The sequence below is a fragment of the Aulonocara sp. 'chitande type north' Nkhata Bay genome, linkage group LG3 (assembly GCF_057382095.1).
Source record: "Aulonocara sp. 'chitande type north' Nkhata Bay isolate Kocher_YH1m ecotype deep benthic linkage group LG3, A_spYH_male_GT1.1, whole genome shotgun sequence".
Classification (NCBI taxonomy): Eukaryota; Metazoa; Chordata; class Actinopteri; order Cichliformes; family Cichlidae; genus Aulonocara; species Aulonocara sp. 'chitande type north' Nkhata Bay.
In genome coordinates, this window is record NC_141346.1 from 73,939,999 (window position 1) to 73,958,771 (window position 18,773).

Consider the following 18,773-nt stretch of genomic DNA (forward strand, 5'->3'; position numbering starts at 1 on the left):
TATTCATGTTTTTATCTTCAGACTTAACATCTGTGAACTCTCAGAGGAAAACTGTGAAGCTCTGTCCTCAGTTCTCAGCTCACAGTCCTCTAGTCTGACAGAGCTGGACCTGAGTATCAGAAAGCTGCAGGATTCAGGAGTGAAGCTTCTGTCTGCTGGACTACAACGTTTAAACTGTAAACTGAATACTCTGAGGTCAGATCAGAAAACATTTAGTTTTTAGAATTATTAATTAAAGTTCATACATATGATGTTGTATCTTAGTATGTTTATGTTTCCTTTAAAAATAGAAAGTCAAGATTTAATGTTGTGAAATGTATTAACAAACTCTACATGAGTACTTGTTTTATAGATTGTCTTTTATTTTTCAGACTGAGTGGCTGTAACCTGTCAGAGAGAAGCTGTGAAGCTCTGTGCTCAGTCCTCAGCTCCCAGTCCTCCAGTCTGAGAGAGCTGGACCTGAGTAACTCTGACCTGCAGGATTCAGGAGTGAAGCTTCTGTCCGCTGGACTAAAGAGTTCACAGTGTGCAGTGGAAACTCTCAGGTCAGGATTCAAACTTTTCCACAGATGATCATTTGAAATGTGATTTATATTATTGTATAAACAGGTAACTTTTACAGCTGTCAAGTGAACTTTTATTCACATTTGAGTGGATAATTGGACTCTGAATTACTAAAAGTTGTTATAGTCATGTCTTTGTTTATTTAAAAAAATACTTCATGTACTGCCTAATTTAAAGATTTAGGCTCCTTTGGGCCCATAATATATATATTTGATTTCTTTGTGAATGAAATTAGGAGGATATTGGCGACTGCTGATTGGCTCGCTGTTTGTTTTTTATTCACAGTACTTAATTTTAAAGGCTGATTTCTCAAAATGAGATGTTTATCTTTTCTTCTACAACACTTGGAGCCACCAAATCTTCTTGCTTCATTTATTCATTACAGTTTGATTTAAAGAATATTAGACTCGTAACATAATAAATATATTTATTTCACTTCTTCTTGAGAGAAAGAAAGGGATGACTGGGTGAGCTCCAGTGGTTCATCCCAGCAGAGAGAGCGGCACACTGGGCTGCAAATGATCACAGTAGTAATGGCCATAGTTTGATAAAACAGGCAGTCTTACCCTGTAGATAATACAGGGTTCTGGTGCCGATGTGGGGGAGGGGAGTCGCCCGGTACTAACTACATACTACTAACTACCTCATCCAGATGTCTTCCCTACTAAACCTGATAAGAAGTAACTGCAGTAGCCTTATAGGTCAAATCAGTTTCACCTGTTAAAGTTAGCTCCACTATTAATTAGGGGTGGGGGAAAAAATCGATACTGTGTAGTATCGTGATATTTTGTTTGCTAATAATGTATCGATACAGGGACAGCAGAAATCGATATTTTGTTACAAACAATTTTTTCTCTGAAGTCAACATGCTCTGGAGTCAGAGCATGTTGACTTCAGAGCATGTTGATCCTTTTTCTGAGCAACAATCCTGACATTCCTTCACTGTCCAAATGTGTTTAACTTTTTTTTTGGCAGCAATAAACATGACAGTTTACTTATTTTAATTTAAGACATGTTTAATTTTAATTAAGTTTGAAACTTTTTTATTTAATGTAAAATTATATATTTTTTTAAATTTACTTTCAAATTCTTCAGTTGCTGAAGGGGCTGCATAGTTTTCATAAATTGCATAGTTCAGAATAGCTATAATTGTACCAGATGGTTGCATTCAGTTAAGTTGGACTAGACTGTAATACAAACCGTTCAGTTTGTCAACAATAAAACTGACTGAAATGAGAGAAAGACTGAGTGTGAGACTTTGATATTAGATAAAATGAATATTGATAAAGTTTACCTTTATGTGCAGAATTTAAATATCGCAAAATATTTTAAAAAATCGCAATAATATCGTATCGTGCGTTAAGTATTGTGATAATATCGTATCGCGAGTTGTATGGTGATTCCCACCTCTACTATTAATGGTGTCACTTGTTATTTCTGGGATGAGTTTAGTAGCCTGAACAGCTGCTTAAAGGAAAGTAATTAAATAATAAAAATAACCTAAGTCCGGGGGAACCTGCAAGAGCTGTTTGCACAAAGAATAATGCTCAGACTTTGAGGTTTTATCGTTTTACACAAGGTTTAAAAATGAATGTCCACAATTGAATTGCAGAAATTGTTATTGAGCTAATACTGATGTAGTTGTTATCTTTGGTAAGGAGAGGTTGGAGGAAGGATGAGCACAGTCAGGCCTAAAGATGCTCTTAATAATAATAATGGATTGCATTTATATAGCGCTTTTCGAGACCCTCAAAGACCCTTTACAATCCCACTACAGGGAGTGCAGAATTATTAGGCAAGTTGTATTTTTGAGGAATAATTTTATTATTGAACAACAACCATGTTCTCAATGAACCCAAAAAACTCATTAATATCAAAGCTGAATGTTTTTGGAAGTAGTTTTTAGTTTGTTTTTAGTTTTAGCTATTTTAGGGGGATATCTGTGTGTGCAGGTGACTATTACTGTGCAGAATTATTAGGCAACTTAACAAAAAACAAATATATACCCATTTCAATTATTTATTTTTACCAGTGACACCAATATAACATCTCCACATTCACAAATATACATTTCTGACATTCAAAAACAAAACAAAAACAAATCAGCGACCAATATAGCCACCTTTCTTTGCAAGGACACTCAAAAGCCTGCCATCCATGGATTCTGTCAGTGTTTTGATCTGTTCACCATCAACATTGCGTGCAGCAGCAACCACAGCCTCCCAGACACTGTTCAGAGAGGTGTACTGTTTTCCCTCCTTGTAAATCTCACATTTGATGATGGACCACAGGTTCTCAATGGGGTTCAGATCAGGTGAACAAGGAGGCCATGTCATTAGTTTTTCTTCTTTTATACCCTTTCTTGCCAGCCACGCTGTGGAGTACTTGGACGCGTGTGATGGAGCATTGTCCTGCATGAAAATCATGTTTTTCTTGAAGGATGCAGACTTCTTCCTGTACCACTGCTTGAAGAAGGTGTCTTCCAGAAACTGGCAGTAGGACTGGGAGTTGAGCTTGACTCCATCCTCAACCCGAAAAGGCCCCACAAGCTCATCTTTGATGATACCAGCCCAAACCAGTACTCCACCTCCACCTTGCTGGCGTCTGAGTGGGACTGGAGCTCTCTGCCCTTTACCAATCCAGCCACGGGCCCATCCATCTGGCCCATCAAGACTCACTCTCATTTCATCAGTCCATAAAACCATAGAAAAACCAGTCTTGAGATATTTCTTGGCCCAGTCTTGACGTTTCAGCTTGTGTGTCTTGTTCAGTGGTGGTCGTCTTTCAGCCTTTCTTACTTTGGCCATGTCTCTGAGTATTGCACACCTTGTGCTTTTGGGCACTCCAGTGATGTTGCAGCTCTGAAATATGGCCAAACTGGTGGCAAGTGGCATCTTGGCAGCTGCACGCTTGACTTTTCTCAGTTCATGGGCAGTTATTTTGCGCCTTGGTTTTTCCACACGCTTCTTGCGACCCTGTTGACTATTTTGAATGAAACGCTTGATTGTTCGATGATCACGCTTCAGAAGCTTTGCAATTTTGAGACTGCTGCATCCCTCTGCAAGATATCTCACTGTTTTTGACTTTTCTGAGCCTGTCAAGTCCTTCTTTTGACCCATTTTGCCAAAGGAAAGGACGTTACCTAATAATTATGCACACCTGATATAGGGTGTTGATGTCATTAGACCACACCCCTTCTCATTACAGAGATGCACATCACCTAATATGCTTAATTGGTAGTAGGCTTTCGAGCCTATACAGCTTGGAGTAAGACAACATGCATGAAGAGGATGATGTGGACAAAATACTCATTTGCCTAATAATTCTGCACTCCCTGTATTCATTCACTCTCACATTCACACACTGGTGGAGGTAAGCTACAGTTGTAGTGGTAGGTTAGGTTTTGCCCAAGGACAAAATGACCAAGACAGAGAGAGCTGGCTCATCAGACAGACAAGCTCATCTTGTAACCTACTGGTTCGCTGGTCAGCACACCAGCTGACTAGCGAACCGGCTAACTAGCACACCAGCTAACTAGCACACCGGCTAAATAGCAAATCAGCTAACTAGCAGACCAGCTAACGGCAGCCACAAGCTGAAGGACGATTAAATGTAGTGGAGATATCAGAGATGACACTGGTGTGTCCGATTCACTCTTTAGCACTCTGGTCACTCCGGTGTGTCAGCCAGAACACCACTGAAGGCCAAATGATCCCAGCATGTGGAATAAAGAGCTTAAGGTTTGGTTTGAGACACTTTATTCTTTCACTGATTGATTCTTGCGGCTGTGATCATGTGTGTGGTTTCTTACAAAAAGGAAGTACACAATACAAATACATGACAAATAAGATGAATAGATAAGTTACATATCCAGTTATATGTACGTACATCAGTATAGCTAATATAGCCATATATAAGGACAAAGATCACAGCACTATAATGCAGTAATGTTAAACACAAAGGTGTATATCTACATAAATCTGTCCTATCAGTGATCAGGGTACTGTAGTATACTTCCACTACATAAACTATAGAAACTAAACGACATTAGTGTGACTTTAAGTTACCATCAGTACAGACGAACTGATGGTAGTTGTACAAAATAAAGGCATTGCAATTATTGTGAAGGGCTTCCGGTTAAACTAAGATCAGCTGATTACCTCATAACAAATTGTTTGCTATAGAACGCAGCTCCCACTCTTCATTAATATCATGTACTGTAACTCCCAAGTAACCATGGTTACCCAGCCACGCCCAGTAGTCTCCAGAGAGACCAACAGCTGGTGCACGTTGTAACGCCGTGGCTTTCATAGTCTCTCCTTTTTCTACAGCTTATGTGTTCTTCTTGTGATGGTGCGTCTTGAGGGAGGCTCATACATGCCGTCATTTGTTGATCCTAAGAACGTTCCTCAGACCGACTTCTTCAACAACACTAATCAGCCTGCAGTTTGTAGCTACTCACTTCACTGTGGTGTTTGTTAGCTTGTCTTTCTTTGGTTTTATCCTGACTCCTCCCACAAGCTGATCCTACGTAGTCTGCCCAAGCATCCCACCTCTGTTTGTTTGGGTGGTTTGTTTGCTGCCATCAACAGCGTGTAATGCATTTAAGTGATACTTCAGACATGAAGTACTGCGACAATAAAAAACTCAACTTTGCTTAAAAATAACTTTAGTTGTATCAACACTGCCCTCTGGAATAATTAGACTTTGGTGACAAACTGATGTGATCTCCATGTTTCCTTTGTTGGACTGTGGGCGAGTGTCAGAACTGAATGTACTGAGTAACATGTGGAGTTTAAATATGTGTCAGTTCCAGTTTTAGAGCTCTAAAGTGCAGCTATCATGTTAGGAATATGTTAGGAATAGACAGGAACACTGAGCACACTGAGGTCAAATCTTTATTTATCCAGTTCATCTGTAGGCTGAGCTCAGTCCATCCATTTAGTGAAATGATGTTTAAAGGTCTCCTTGTTCTGTGAGCGTGCACAGATCCTGAAGCAGAAAGCCTGGGTTAACAGAGAAATGATCATCACTGTGATGATGCTCACCATCTCTGACTGGGATTTGAGGTTTTGTCAAAGCAGCAAAGAAAGCCTGGCTATGTTGGACTGGGTGTGGAAGCAGCTCCCAGTTTGAGTTCAGGAGACAGACACCCTCTCTACTTTGACGATCAGCTTCAAACTTTCCTTTTTGATAAAACTTATAGTTAGAGCTGGATCAGGTGACCCTGAACCATCACTTAGTTATGCTGCTATAGAGATGGATAACAGATGGATTGTTGTTTTGTGTGTCTGCAGTCTGTCAGGCTGTCTGATCACAGAGGAAGGCTGTACTTCTCTGGCCTCAGCTCTGACCTCCAACCCCTCCCATCTGAGAGAGCTGGACCTGAGCTACAATCATCCAGGTCCCTCAGGAATGAAGCTTCTGTCGGCTGGACTGAAGGATCCAGGCTGGAGACTGGACACTCTCAGGTATGGAGAGAATGTCTGATATAGGAGGAAGAGCTGGAATCATTTCCTGTGTCTTTCACTCACTTCCTGTTTGTTTCCTGCAGATGGGACATGAACAATCACACATGCAGGAATATTTTCAGGGACAGACACACTAGTCTAGCTGGATAGTACATGGATATTTATGTAGGGGGTCTTCAAGGAGTCTGTTTGCAGGAACATTAATGATAACTGATAAGTCATGTTGAGAGTTTCATTAAAAGTAGACTTACAGTTAGGTAATATTTGGACAGAGACAACATTTTGTAACTTTAGATACAAGTATCAGCCATGTGTGTGTTTCCCATGCTGTATGTCCACAGTCACAGTGACAGTCAGTGACACTGACAGAAGGATGAAACAAGGCTGTGAATCATTTCAGTCTGTGTGTGTGACAAAGAGGCAGACAGGAGCAGCTAACATTTGGAAATGGAAGCTTACTGGAAACACTACATTCACGGCTGAATTCACAGTAGATTTGTTCTCAAGTGCACATTTAGCAGCTAATGCTAATACTGTTTTCCCTTTGCTTTCTACAGCAGCTATTGCTAAGTAGGCCACTTTGCTCCGCTAAGGATTTGTGTGACCATGATGGAGACTCTGATAAGCTAATGCTGCTAAGCTAATGCTGTTTATGGGCCCTGTTAGAATCAATATTTCATTCTCATTCTGTTGTTTGAGAACAATATTAACGTTTCACATCATTATAACACAAGAGAAAAGGGTATTGGCATTAGTTACTAGTGCTTATTCACCTCAAATTAGCATTACCTGCTAATGGCAGTCTACTTAGCATTAACTCCTCACTAATGTGATGCTAATTCACATTAAATTAGCTTTAGCATTAGCTGCTAGCATCAGCCTACCTAGCACTAGCTGCTCACATTGTTAAAAGGGAAGAGAATACGATATTAGCATTAGCTGGTAATATTTATTCACCCCTAATTAGAATTAGCCACTAATGGCAGCATACTTAGCGTTAACTCCTCACATCGTTGTAATGCAAATGAGGCTAACTTGCATTAAATTAGACTGCTGTTATTAGCTAATGCTATTTAGCAGTAGCTGCTCACATTGTTATAAAGCAAAGGAAAACGATATGAGCATTAGGTTCTAATGCGTATTTGCCTTAAATTAGACGTAGGTGCTAATGGCAGCCTACTTAGCATTAGCAGCTCAGATGTTATAATGCTAGGAAAAAGAGTGTTAGCATTAGCCGTTCACATTGTTATAAAGTTAAGGGAAATAGTGTTAGCATTAGCTACTCACATTTTTAAAAAAAGTAAGTGTTAGCATTAGTGCATAATGCTAATTCATGTCAAATTAGCATTAGTTAATAACGGCAGCCTATTTAGCATTAGCAGATAATGTTGACCTTGGCCCACTGGAAAAGTTAAGAACTAAAGATTTAGGAGTGTTTCTCGATAGCTCTTTCTCGTTTGAGAAACAAATGAATTCTGTTATTAAAACCAGCTGTAAGGTTTATATTGTTGATTGTCATTTATGCTTAGAAATATTTACTCATATATGCTTAGAGTTGTATAATCGATTGCATGATGATAGAGGTTTGATCCTGAGTAGTCTGTAAAGACTCTGTGTGCCTTCCAGAGTGCTCTGGCATGCACACAGCACTTGGGGCCATGAGAGAGGTCGTACCCTCTCTTACTGATTTATGGTGTAGGACAGGGGTCTCAAACTCAATTTAGCTGGGGGCCGCTGCAGGCAGAGTCTGGGTGAGGCTGGGCCGCATTAGGTTTTCTACAAGAAAGGCATGGTTAAAAAATTCCAATCTTCTCAAATCTCTTTATTTTTATTTTTTAACACAAAATATGAAAAATGAATAAACAAATTAAGAATTAATAAGAAAATAAATCAATCTGTAATACATAAATAAAATAATAATAAGATATTTTTAGTCAGTGAACTTGTGTTTTTCTTTCAGTCTTCTATATCTGCTGTATTTAGATTGAAATGTCTGTATTAACAGTTCTATAACCTTCTTCTGAACATGAATGGAACACTGTAGAAAATGAACTGTTCTTCTGAACATGGCTTCTCTTGCCTACTCCTTGCTGCTAGAGACCTGGCAGCGTTTCCTCTCGCATAGCCGAGCCAGATTTGGCCTGAGGGAGGAAGCAGTTGCGACCCTCAGTATGTCTTGAAGATGATCATCCGTAAGTCTGGACCTGTACTTGGACTTATTGAAGTTCAAAGTGGAGAAGAGCTTTTGGCACAAGTATGTGCTACCAAAAAGGCACATGGTCCGCTTGAACATTCGGGAAAGCCGAGGGAAACTAGGGCTCAAGTCTCTCAAAAATTGTCCAAGCTTGTCTGCTTTTCCACTCACCTCCCTGAACTTTGCTTTGAGTTCAGAGTTGCACTGCAGCTCAATGAGCTCCATTTGAAGCACAGAAGGGGCATCTTGCACATCAAAGGAGAAGGGGTCCGCAAAAATGTGAAAGGTGGCTCTGTGTGTCTTGAAGTCAGCAAATCTGTGATCAAATTCCTCCTGTAGCCTCAAAATGACATCAACATACTCGTCAGCACTGAATGGTGTGCCTGCATCCACGAGAGCCTTGCATGCTGGGAAATGGCAAAGGTTTGTCTGAGAGAGCTGAGCTTTCCAGAGCGCCAGTTTTGTGGAGAATGCTCTCACGTTGTCATAGGCAGCACTGACAAGTTGCCCCTGGCCTTGTAACGTCTTGTTCAGTACATTAAGCTCATGTGTCATATCAACAAGAAAAGCTGAGTCCATGAGCCATTTGGGATCAGTTAGCACAGGAACACTAACTCCATCCTTCTCCATGAAGGCTTCACTTCTGCTCTCAACTCAAAAAGTCTCTTTAATACATTTCCCCTGCTGAGCCAACGTACCTCAGTGAAGTCGAGCACATCCCCATATTCTGACTCCATTTCCTCTAAAAAAGCACAGAACCTTCGGTGCTTTAAGCCCCTGGATCTGATTTGGTTGATGCATTTCACAACAATAGACATCACATTGTCAAACTTCAGGCATTTGCTGCAAAGGACCTGCTGATGGATGATGCAGTGCAGAGCAATGGCCTCCTCCACGCCTTCCTCTTCCAGTTTGTTTTGTGCCACCAGTCCATGTTTCCTCCCTGTCATTGATGGCGCTCCATCTGTTGTTATTCCAACAAACCTCTTCCATGGCAAACCAACATTCTCAATGGCATCACACAGCTTGTAAATATCTGCTGAGCGGTGGTCTGGCCATGCATTGGAATTACTGTGAGCAGCTCCTCCATCACTTCAAAACTGTCATCAACACCACGGACATACATTGGGAGCTGGGCAGTGTCGGTGATGTCTGTGGTCTCATCAAGAGCGACTGAGTATACACTGAAACATTTGGCTTTCTCACACAGTTGGTCATAAATGTCACTTGACAGGTCAGAAATGCGATCTGCTGCGGTGTTGGCAGAAAGGCTGATGTTGCTAAACTGACCTTTCTTTCCCGGACAGACTATATTTGCAGCCTGCAATATGCACTTTTAGACAAATGCACCTTCTGTGAATGGCTTCCCTGCTTTAGCAATCATCTCACTAACCACGTGGCTCCGACTGCTGCATTATTCTCTTTGGTTGCTTTCTTGGAGAAATCTTGCTGCCTCAGTAGATCTGTTTTAAGACTGGCAACCCGGTTCGCTCTCTCGTCTCCCTGGTATTTTGCATCCAGCTCAGCATGTCTAGTTGTGTAATGACGTTTCAAATTGTATTCCTTGTGCAGCGCAACTTTCTCTGTGCAAATAAGACAGGTCGGGGTGCCCCTGTGCTCAACAAAGAAATATTGCATTTCCCACTTTTCCTGAAATTGTCGGTGCTCATCACCAACCTTTCTCTTCACCGCAGGCTTTGAAAAAGACATGTTTGGGGCTATGTGACATTTATAATTCTACTTGGTGTCACTGTCGCATTGAAGTTTCAATCAAGCGTTTAGCCGACGGACGGGGAACGTCTCAACGCGTAGAGAACGTCATTTCTGCTTCTTTTTCTTGCAACCGTAGCACGGCGATCGGCAGATAAAAAGCCGGTAGCAGTCTCCTTTGTTTTTACGCTCGATGTTCATGTCTTTCATGACGACACGAACACCGTGGCGTTTGCAGATGGTAGAAAGTGCAGGGATAGCGAGCGCAAAAAAGGCGACTGCTCACGGCGCCGGGCTGTTGTTACAGGAGAAAGAAGCGGAAATGACACCGTGACATATAACAAATAACATCAGCTGTTTCTGATGTTAGTTGTTTTGACTGCTTTTACATTATATTGAAATATATGTAATGTTCATGTTTGCTGCAATGCAAACGCAGTGATGCAAATAAAAACATGGAGCCACAAATTACGGTGCGACCCTATAATTAGTCCGGGTTACCGGGGACTGTTGTTGCCGATGAACAGGTGTCGCTATGTGACTGCAGACTAAATTGGGCTGCATTGAGTTCATGACTTTTCTTTTATCCCGCCGCCTACGCATCACTGTGAGAGTTAATATGAGATCTCTCTCTGTGGAAAAATAACTTTAAATCCCACTGACGTGTGTATAAATCTATATACGTATAATGTCCCGCTGGGCAGCAACTTAAAAAAACAACTTTTTTTGAAGTGTTGTGAACGCAGCGCGCTGGGGCGAATGTCGGCGTTTGCCCAATAGAAAGGAGGAAGCCAGCCAGGCACAGGAAAGAAAGAAACACTCCAGGACAACGCTGCTGGAACTTTGACTCATTGAGAAATGTTTCCCTGCTTGCATCAAGCCCGGCTGGTGTCCCCTGAGATCCATATCCCGCCCTGATTGGTGGGTTAATTCAGCTCCGTCCACAACACTGTAAAGTGTCATACATTATCAAACTAACATTCAATTTTCACATTAAGGTGGGGCCAAAAACTATCGTCCTGCGGGCCGCAATTGGCCCGCGGGCCGCGAGTTTGAGACCCCTGGTGTAGGAGGACACCTACTCTGTGTCTGGTTAAGTATAAGAGCCCTTTGTTAGGGGGACCGCTGGACTCTTAGCACCAGCTTTGGGGTCACAGGGTCACATCTGGAACACAGACACACACACACAGACACACACACAGACACACACACACACACAGACACACACACACAGACACACACACACACACACACACACACACACACACAGACACACACACGTACACACACACAGACACACACACACACACACACGTACACACACACACACACACACACAGACACACAGACACACACACACAGGCACGCACACACACACACACACACACACACACACACACACACTATGCACAGACTGGTACTCTTTGTTCATACCTGTGTAAGACGTCATAATGAACTTGTGCATATTCATGTAAGCTCAATAAAGAGCAGTGTTACGAGGGAGCAGACGAGAGCGACTGAGGTCAAGTGAAGGAACGGCGCTGTCACAGTTCTCTCCCTCATCAATTGTCTGGTTCCAGCGGTGGGTCTGTGCTAGACGACCCATCACCAGCTTTTTCCACTGGTTACCAGTACGTGGTAGAATCCACTTCCAGATCTGGTTGTCTTTAAATCTGTGAATGGATTGGCTCCATCTTATCTCTCTTTAACAAAAGAATCCAAGTGGAGCCCTCAGGTCTGCAGATAAGCAGCTTCTGACCAGAACTAGACGTAAAAACAGAGGTGAGCTTTATCGATGGCTGCAGCCAAACTCTGGAACAGTCGCCCTTCACATCAGGTCGTCACCAACACTGGACATTTTTAAAAGCCGGTTGGAAACACATTTGTACTCTGTAGCTTTCAATCCTGACCAGTCTTTATAGTCATTACTGTGTATGTTTCCTATTTTCTCTCTACTCTGTGCAGCACTTTGGCTCAAGCTGTTTTTAAATGTGCTGATAAATAAATGTAGATTTCTTTGAATAAAACAGTGGAGCCGAGCTTTGAGCTCAGTGTGTAACAGTGTGTGTGTGAGAGCCATGTAATGTCCATGTGTGCATGCTGACTGTGCTGCTCTGACCCCCCTCCTCCTTTCAGGGTGGAGCCTGCTGGAGTCCGATGGTTGAGACCAGGTCTGAGGAAGTGTAAGTGTGTTTTTAATGGGATTCATGAAAACAAAGCAGCACACATTCAACCATCTTCATCATGTCAGGAGTCATCATCAAAGTGTCAATCAATGAACAGATGATGGATCAATAACTGCAGCTGGATTGTGTTTGTTCTCTCCATCAGATTCCTGTCAACTCACAATCGACACAAACACAGTGAACACAAAGCTCCAACTGTCTGACAACAACAGGAAGGTGACACGTGTGGAGGAGGTTCAGTCATATCCTGATCATCCAGACAGATTTGATGTTTGTCCTCAGCTGATGTGTAGAAATGGTCTGACTGGTCGCTGTTACTGGGAGGTCGAGTGGAGAGGAGGGGTTAATATATCAGTGAGTTACAGAAGCATCAGAAGGAAAGGAGGCAGTTATGACTGTGTGTTTGGATACAATGATCAGTCCTGGAGTCTGTGCTGCTCTGATCGTGGTCCTCATTCTGTCAGGCACAATAAGATACAAACATCCATCTCCTCCTCCTCCTCCTCCTCCTCTGTCTCTAACAGAGCAGCAGTGTATGTGGACTGTCCTGCTGGCACTCTGTCCTTCTACAGAGTCTCCTCTGACACTCTGATCCACCTCCACACCTTCAACACCACATTCACTCAAACTCTTTATCCTGGGTTTACGGTCTTTGGGTTTTATTACTTGTCTCCTGGTTCCTCAGTGTCCCTGTGCTGAGTGGAGTGTAAAGAGTGTCTCCTGTTACAGAAACACTCTGACTGTTGAACAGATAGTTCAGTCTGTACATGTCTGTCTCTTTCACTCACAAACACGTTTTCAGATTCATGGATTCAATCAGTTGATGTTTGAAACTCTTCTAAATGATTCCTTGTAAACTTCTTCCTCTTCAGTCACAAACAAACAGGAAGTGATGTCACATGTGTTCCTGTCCACACAGCAGAATGAGTCTATTGCTGACAGTGATGTACAAACAGAGTGAGCATTTCTGAGGCCCAAAATAAACTGAGTAGTTCACTGAATGAACAATGGACTGTGAGCTCAGTTCCTTCATCATTAGTATGGATTATATATGTATATGTATTATATTAGTATCATATATATCAGGTGCTGCTGCTTTCAGTCATTGTGCAAATGTGCTGTTTGTAAGCTTGTAAAGCTGCAGTCAGCTGAGACTGAAGAAGTCACCTGATCAGTGAGCAAACGTTTCTGAAAACGTCCAGATGAACAGAATCAACCTTTTGGGATCAGCCAGCAATGCAGCATCATTGTTGTTCAGCTTCAGAGGTTTGCAGGAATGAACTGATGACCAGAAACAGCTGCAAAGTCCAAGAAAATACCAGCTGGAGTTCAGCTGCATTTGAAGAAGTCAAAGAAAAGTAAGGATGGCAAAGGGCGACGTTTTCTTCCAAAGAGCTGCAAACATGGTCGACGCCTCATTAGAAGAATCATCTGGACATTTGTGAGGAACTCTAACCAAGAAAGCAACGTCACACAGATCCAACAGACAGTTTCCATGACTGCAAGTGTTGAGTGGAAAAATGCTACATTGCATTATTGCATCCTCTCACCACAGGAGGCGCTGTTGGCACCACTGATTGCTGATCAGCTGTTCTCTGATGATCTGATTGATACTGTGAATAACGGGACTCACTGAACTCTGTGACACAGTGAAGATTACAGAGTTGAACTTCACCCTTTAAGACTGACCACAGAACCAAGTCCGCCAGAGCTTTTGTTATATTTTTACATGCTGTGGAGCCATTTGTGGGAGCATTTCAAGTTGCTATACATCAATACAACTGTTATAGCCCTAATTTTAATAATATGTATGCATTAAGTCCATAGTAACTACATAAACTGCAAAAACAACCTCTGCTCATCCATCTCTGTGTGTATCAGGATACATTTGGTTCATAATACACAGAAAAATCAGAGTTATTACCTGTAATAAATGTGAAAGATTCCTGCAGTGATAACCAGGCAGGACTGAAACACATCCAAGCTGTCACCACGGTAACAGCACCGCCCATCCACAGGTGAGGGGAGGAGCAAAAAGAGGGACTTTGACCATTTTATACTAAAAACACTCAACTAATGTTTCTAATATGAAACAAATAAGCCCACATTAATGTGAGCGTTTATTAAATAATAATAATGATGATTTCCTCCTGATCTCATTTCCACAGCAGAGAAAACTGTGGTGTATATTGAGGTGGAGGGTGTGGTCTGTGGCTCAGGTGTAGAGTGAGGGTGGGGTGCACCACAGCAGCATGCTGGGACTGCTGAGGGTGGAGGAGGGAGTGATGATGACATCAGAGCTGCAGCACAGAGACCAGTGAACACACAGTCTGTTCATCTTTGCATAGATACAATATACAGCACAATATTGAATGACAGACACGCTGTGGGAGCTTCCACAGATACACTGACGTCAGCATCCAGAGTCCTCCTGCTGCTCCCCCCTCAGAGCCCCGTGATCAGCACCAACACATTCAGTTAGATGACAGAGTCCAGCTGCAGCTAGAATCAGCTCCCCTCTGTGAACAACAGCACAGCGTCAGTGTTTCACACTCAGTGAAAGGAGGAAACAGCAGAAGAACACCATGTGTGCTACGTTTCCCAGGACACACTACAAACTGCACAAATACAGAGCAGCACGTGGAAGGACCTGGAGCTGCATTTACAGAGCTGCAGACAGCGTGATGTCCTGTATGGACAGGTGGAAGGAACCAAGTCCTCAGCTGGAACACTCGTGTTTGTCCACAGACAGGAAACACAGCAGGAAACTTCCTCACAGAAGTGCAGCTCATGGATAACACACTTCCTGTCAGTCAGAATGAGGCTGCAGCCAAACACAGAAAGGTGTTTTTGTCCAGATGAGCCCAGAGAAGAAACACGAGTGTTCACAGACATCAGAAGCTCAGAGAGGTGAAACATGAGGTTGGAGTCCTCGTCAGCATCCAGAAGAGCTGCTGTGAAACCCTGAGTACTCATGACAGACTCTGATGGCACAAACACATCATGATTCAAACAGAAAGACAAACATGGAGCTCCTGATCCTCCTGCATGAGAACAAGCTGACATGAGCGCTGTGTCTGAGAGTGTCTCCCTGTCACAGTGACAATAACACAGCTGCTGCTCACAGTCATTAAACTGACCTGAGGTCAGCTGTGCTCCTTACATATGAACCATGTGACCTCACATCAGTGCTGTGGATGACTGTAGTCATAGAAGAGTAGAGCTGTAGCAGGTGGTGTGAGGAGGAGGTGGTGTATTCTAGTTAACGCAGTACTGAAACACTCCAGCAGAGGGCGCTGTTAAGTCCTTATTGTAACACAGTTACTGTGTGCAGTTAGACTTCATACATAATCTGCACTTATTTCCATCAGACATGCTGTCAGTAAATGATTGGTTTCTATTGATTCTACTTCCTGTTGACTCGTTTGATGACAGTGAAACAATCACAGCTGATTGTGTGATGATGTAAACTGTCACTGTTACATTCAGTGTGTGTGACATAATGTTAGTGCAGGCTGATAACAGCCTGGTTCTGTTAGAAACACATGAACGTGTCCATAGATCAGTGTGTGTTTAACATGAGAGCTTCAGCCCTGCTGATGTGTTAAATAAAGACATGCAGGAAAACTGATGAGACTCTGAAATAACTCTTTATATTTATAATGTAACTCTGCATCAAAAGAACAACAAAGGATCCCAGACAGGTTTCTGTGAACAAAGACCATTCTGATGTTTCTGTGTTTCTAACACTTTGACATTATTAGTAAACAGACTGCAGTGAGCAGCATTTATAAAGAGCTTCTATATAAAGATATGACAGCTGTTTGACAAGTTTATCACTCTGTGTTTGGACCTGATCAGTCCAGCTGTTTACTTGAAACATGTTCATTTACCTGTTCTGTTATATTCATGTTCTTGTCTCTGTTGAAAACACATTTTAATGTCCCTCAGATTTTTCTCCCAGATGAATAAATATAAAAATGACACAAACTGACTGCAGCTACTTTTTGTCCTTTCTGTCAAAAACCTTCATGTGACTCATGAGAGACACGTTTCAGCTGTTTGTGACAGATCAGAGGCCAACAAGTCATTTATAACACTTTCCATCATTGTTTAAAGTTCTCAGTGTTTCTGTGTTGCTGCGTATAGGATCTCCCAGCATCATCACTGTGCTGTCCAATCATTGTGTGCGAGGTTACCCTTATAGTGCGATGTGTGTTTGCACAAAGAGAAGCATGTGTGTCAAATATAAATAAGCACAGAACAGAAACAGCTGCTCGTTTCTTCTGTTTAGAGTCAAGTTAGTGTTTTGTGTCTTTGTTTGAGGCCTGATGTCGAGCAGAGGTGTGTGTAACTGCACTGGTCTGTTATATGTGTGAAGTGTGTGCTTCTCTTCAGCATCATCTTTGTCACTGCTGATTCCTTTGTGTCATCATGTGTTGAGAAGAGAGAACAGTTATAACGGAGGAGCAAAAGGAAGCCCTGAAATCTGCATCAACAAGGAAGTGTTGGCTCACCAGTGATCCCAGCAGAGCCACTGGTTTGGCTCCAGTTGTTCTAGATTCAATGATGTTGTTGGTACAGATACATGACGGCTGTTTGATCCTCGACATGTTTAAAGGTGTCCAGTCCTGAGACACTGGGGCTGGAAACAGCTGTGATGTCATTGGACTGTCACACAGACAGAAGTGCATGAAGTGAGCAGCCGAGGAGCCGCTGATGTTTTGGATTCAACAGCATTTGAAAGGTCGACACAGACACATTTGCACACAGAAAGCTGAATCTGTCATATGCCACAGTGAACTCACTGTTCAGTGTTTTTCAGGAAGCTTCTTAACTGCCTCTGCTGCCAAACAAGCAGCTGATGTCCTCGAGAAGAAGCTGAAGAAGTCTTCAACAACAAATACAGGAAGTGGACTTTCAAATACTAGATTCACTTTAGACTCACAGAGAAATGACTCAACCAGCTGTGTTTGACTATATGAAAGGTCAGTGTGTGTCTGCACACAGACTGTTGTGTTGGACTGTTATTCAGTTGTCTGCTGAATGTTTTCAAATGTCTGCATCTCAGCTGTGATGAGGCTGGGGGTCATGGGAGGCCACCGTAGCAGCCTCTTCAACATCATGACATCATCATAAATGCTGCTGGACTGTCTGATGGGCTGACGGTGAAAAAGCCGTCGGGAAGGAAACAGAAGACATTTCAGAGGCTGCAGCAGATTTCTTTGATTCGGGGCCTTTTTCAGCTTTATTGGACAGAGCAGTGAAGATAAGTGACAGCAAAGCAGAGAGAAAGGGGGCGTGGCCCGGGTCAAAGCCAGGCCAGCTGCTCTCCACCTCGTGGTCACCTGCTCATCCTAGTGAGCTCCACCAGCAGCCCTTTCACACACTTTACACTGTCAAACACTGTGTGTGGACCTCAGCTAACAACAGGCTGCATTTAAGTCTGGACTACATGCTTTTATATTGTTTTTATTCCATCAGCAGCTCAACATCATGAGCAGCTTTGACATAAAGACATCAAACTCAAGCTGACTTTAAACTACTTTTAATACAGGGGCTCAAAAACAACAACATCTTTATTATATATCAGGACACAAAGTCATTTCATCTCAAAGGGAAACAGCTTTATTTGGAATAACCAGCACTATCAACTGGTTTGGGATCTCCACCAGTTTCATGTCTTTGCAGCTTCTCCAACAAAGTTCCTGTAAAATCAGCATGTTTGTCTTTATTGGTTTGATAGTGATTGATTATTCAGTCCCAATCTGCTGTCATCTAAAGAACAAAATGATGTTTCTATGAGTCACAAAGCTCCAGATGTTGTCGGCTTCACAAAGAAAACAAAGAACTTAAACACAAAGTGTTTGGAGCCAAAATGTTCCCAAGCTGCTCTTTTTGAAATGGCAGAGGTACAGTGGTGTCTAACAGCACACTGTGGAAGGCAAACATGTTATTGTTGGATGAAACTTCATGAATCCTTTGTAGATTTGAGCTGTTGGAGCCTTTCTTTTCTCTTCAGGTGTACAGATGCTGAGGAGGCAGGTGAAGCAGGTGGAGCTGTTGTGATGCTGGCAGAGGGTGTGTCTTAGTAACTCTGTGAGGCAGAACTGGATCCAACATTGTGGATGTGTTGATGTTGGAGCCATTAAGAGTCTCTGGCCACACTGTAGGATTTCCCTTTGATCCACTGTGGGGGCATTTTGGAGTCTGTCAGTGAAACTCTTCATGTTTGTGTTTGACTCCAGTTTATAGAAACAGAGAAATGTGTCATGCTTTTGTTCGGCCTCCACAAATACACACATTTGTTCATTGGTTGGACTTTTTGGAAGGAGACACATTGAAAACCATGTTAATAAGATCTTGTTGTTTCCTGTGGATCCGACACAGAGAGTGGACTTCAGACAGAAAGCGTGGAAGAGATTTTAGAGGCCGTGTGTGGCAACAGGAAGTTTCTGTGTGTTTGCTGATCTTACATGTGGAAAACAACACGTGATGTTTGTGAAGTTCTACAATGATCATTGTTCTCACAGCATTTTGAGTGGGAACAGTTCAAACTGGGAGTAGTGGGAGTTATTTACTGATTGAAACAAGCTGAATGTTTCTGTGACGATGAAGATCAGCAGCTCAGCTGATCAATGAACTGAC

General features: G+C 42.4%; 1 protein-coding gene across 2 annotated transcripts in view; it reads left to right on the plus strand.

The window, feature by feature from the left end:
• LOC147337001 (protein NLRC3-like) overlaps nt 1-18,773 on the plus strand; it is a 618,167-nt gene that overhangs the window by 14,930 nt on the left and 584,464 nt on the right. Inside the window, exons 5-9 of one of the 2 annotated variants that reach the window (XM_086287157.1) lie at nt 22-195; nt 372-545; nt 5,862-6,035; nt 12,076-12,122; nt 12,271-15,691. In XM_086287157.1, the coding sequence (XP_086143283.1) occupies nt 22-195; nt 372-545; nt 5,862-6,035; nt 12,076-12,122; nt 12,271-12,824 (1,123 nt within the window). In that variant the 3' untranslated portion in view covers nt 12,825-15,691. Of the gene's footprint in view, nt 1-21; nt 196-371; nt 546-5,861; nt 6,036-12,075; nt 12,123-12,270; nt 15,692-18,773 lie in introns of those variants that run through there. The other variant, XM_086287156.1, reaches the window with a different exon arrangement.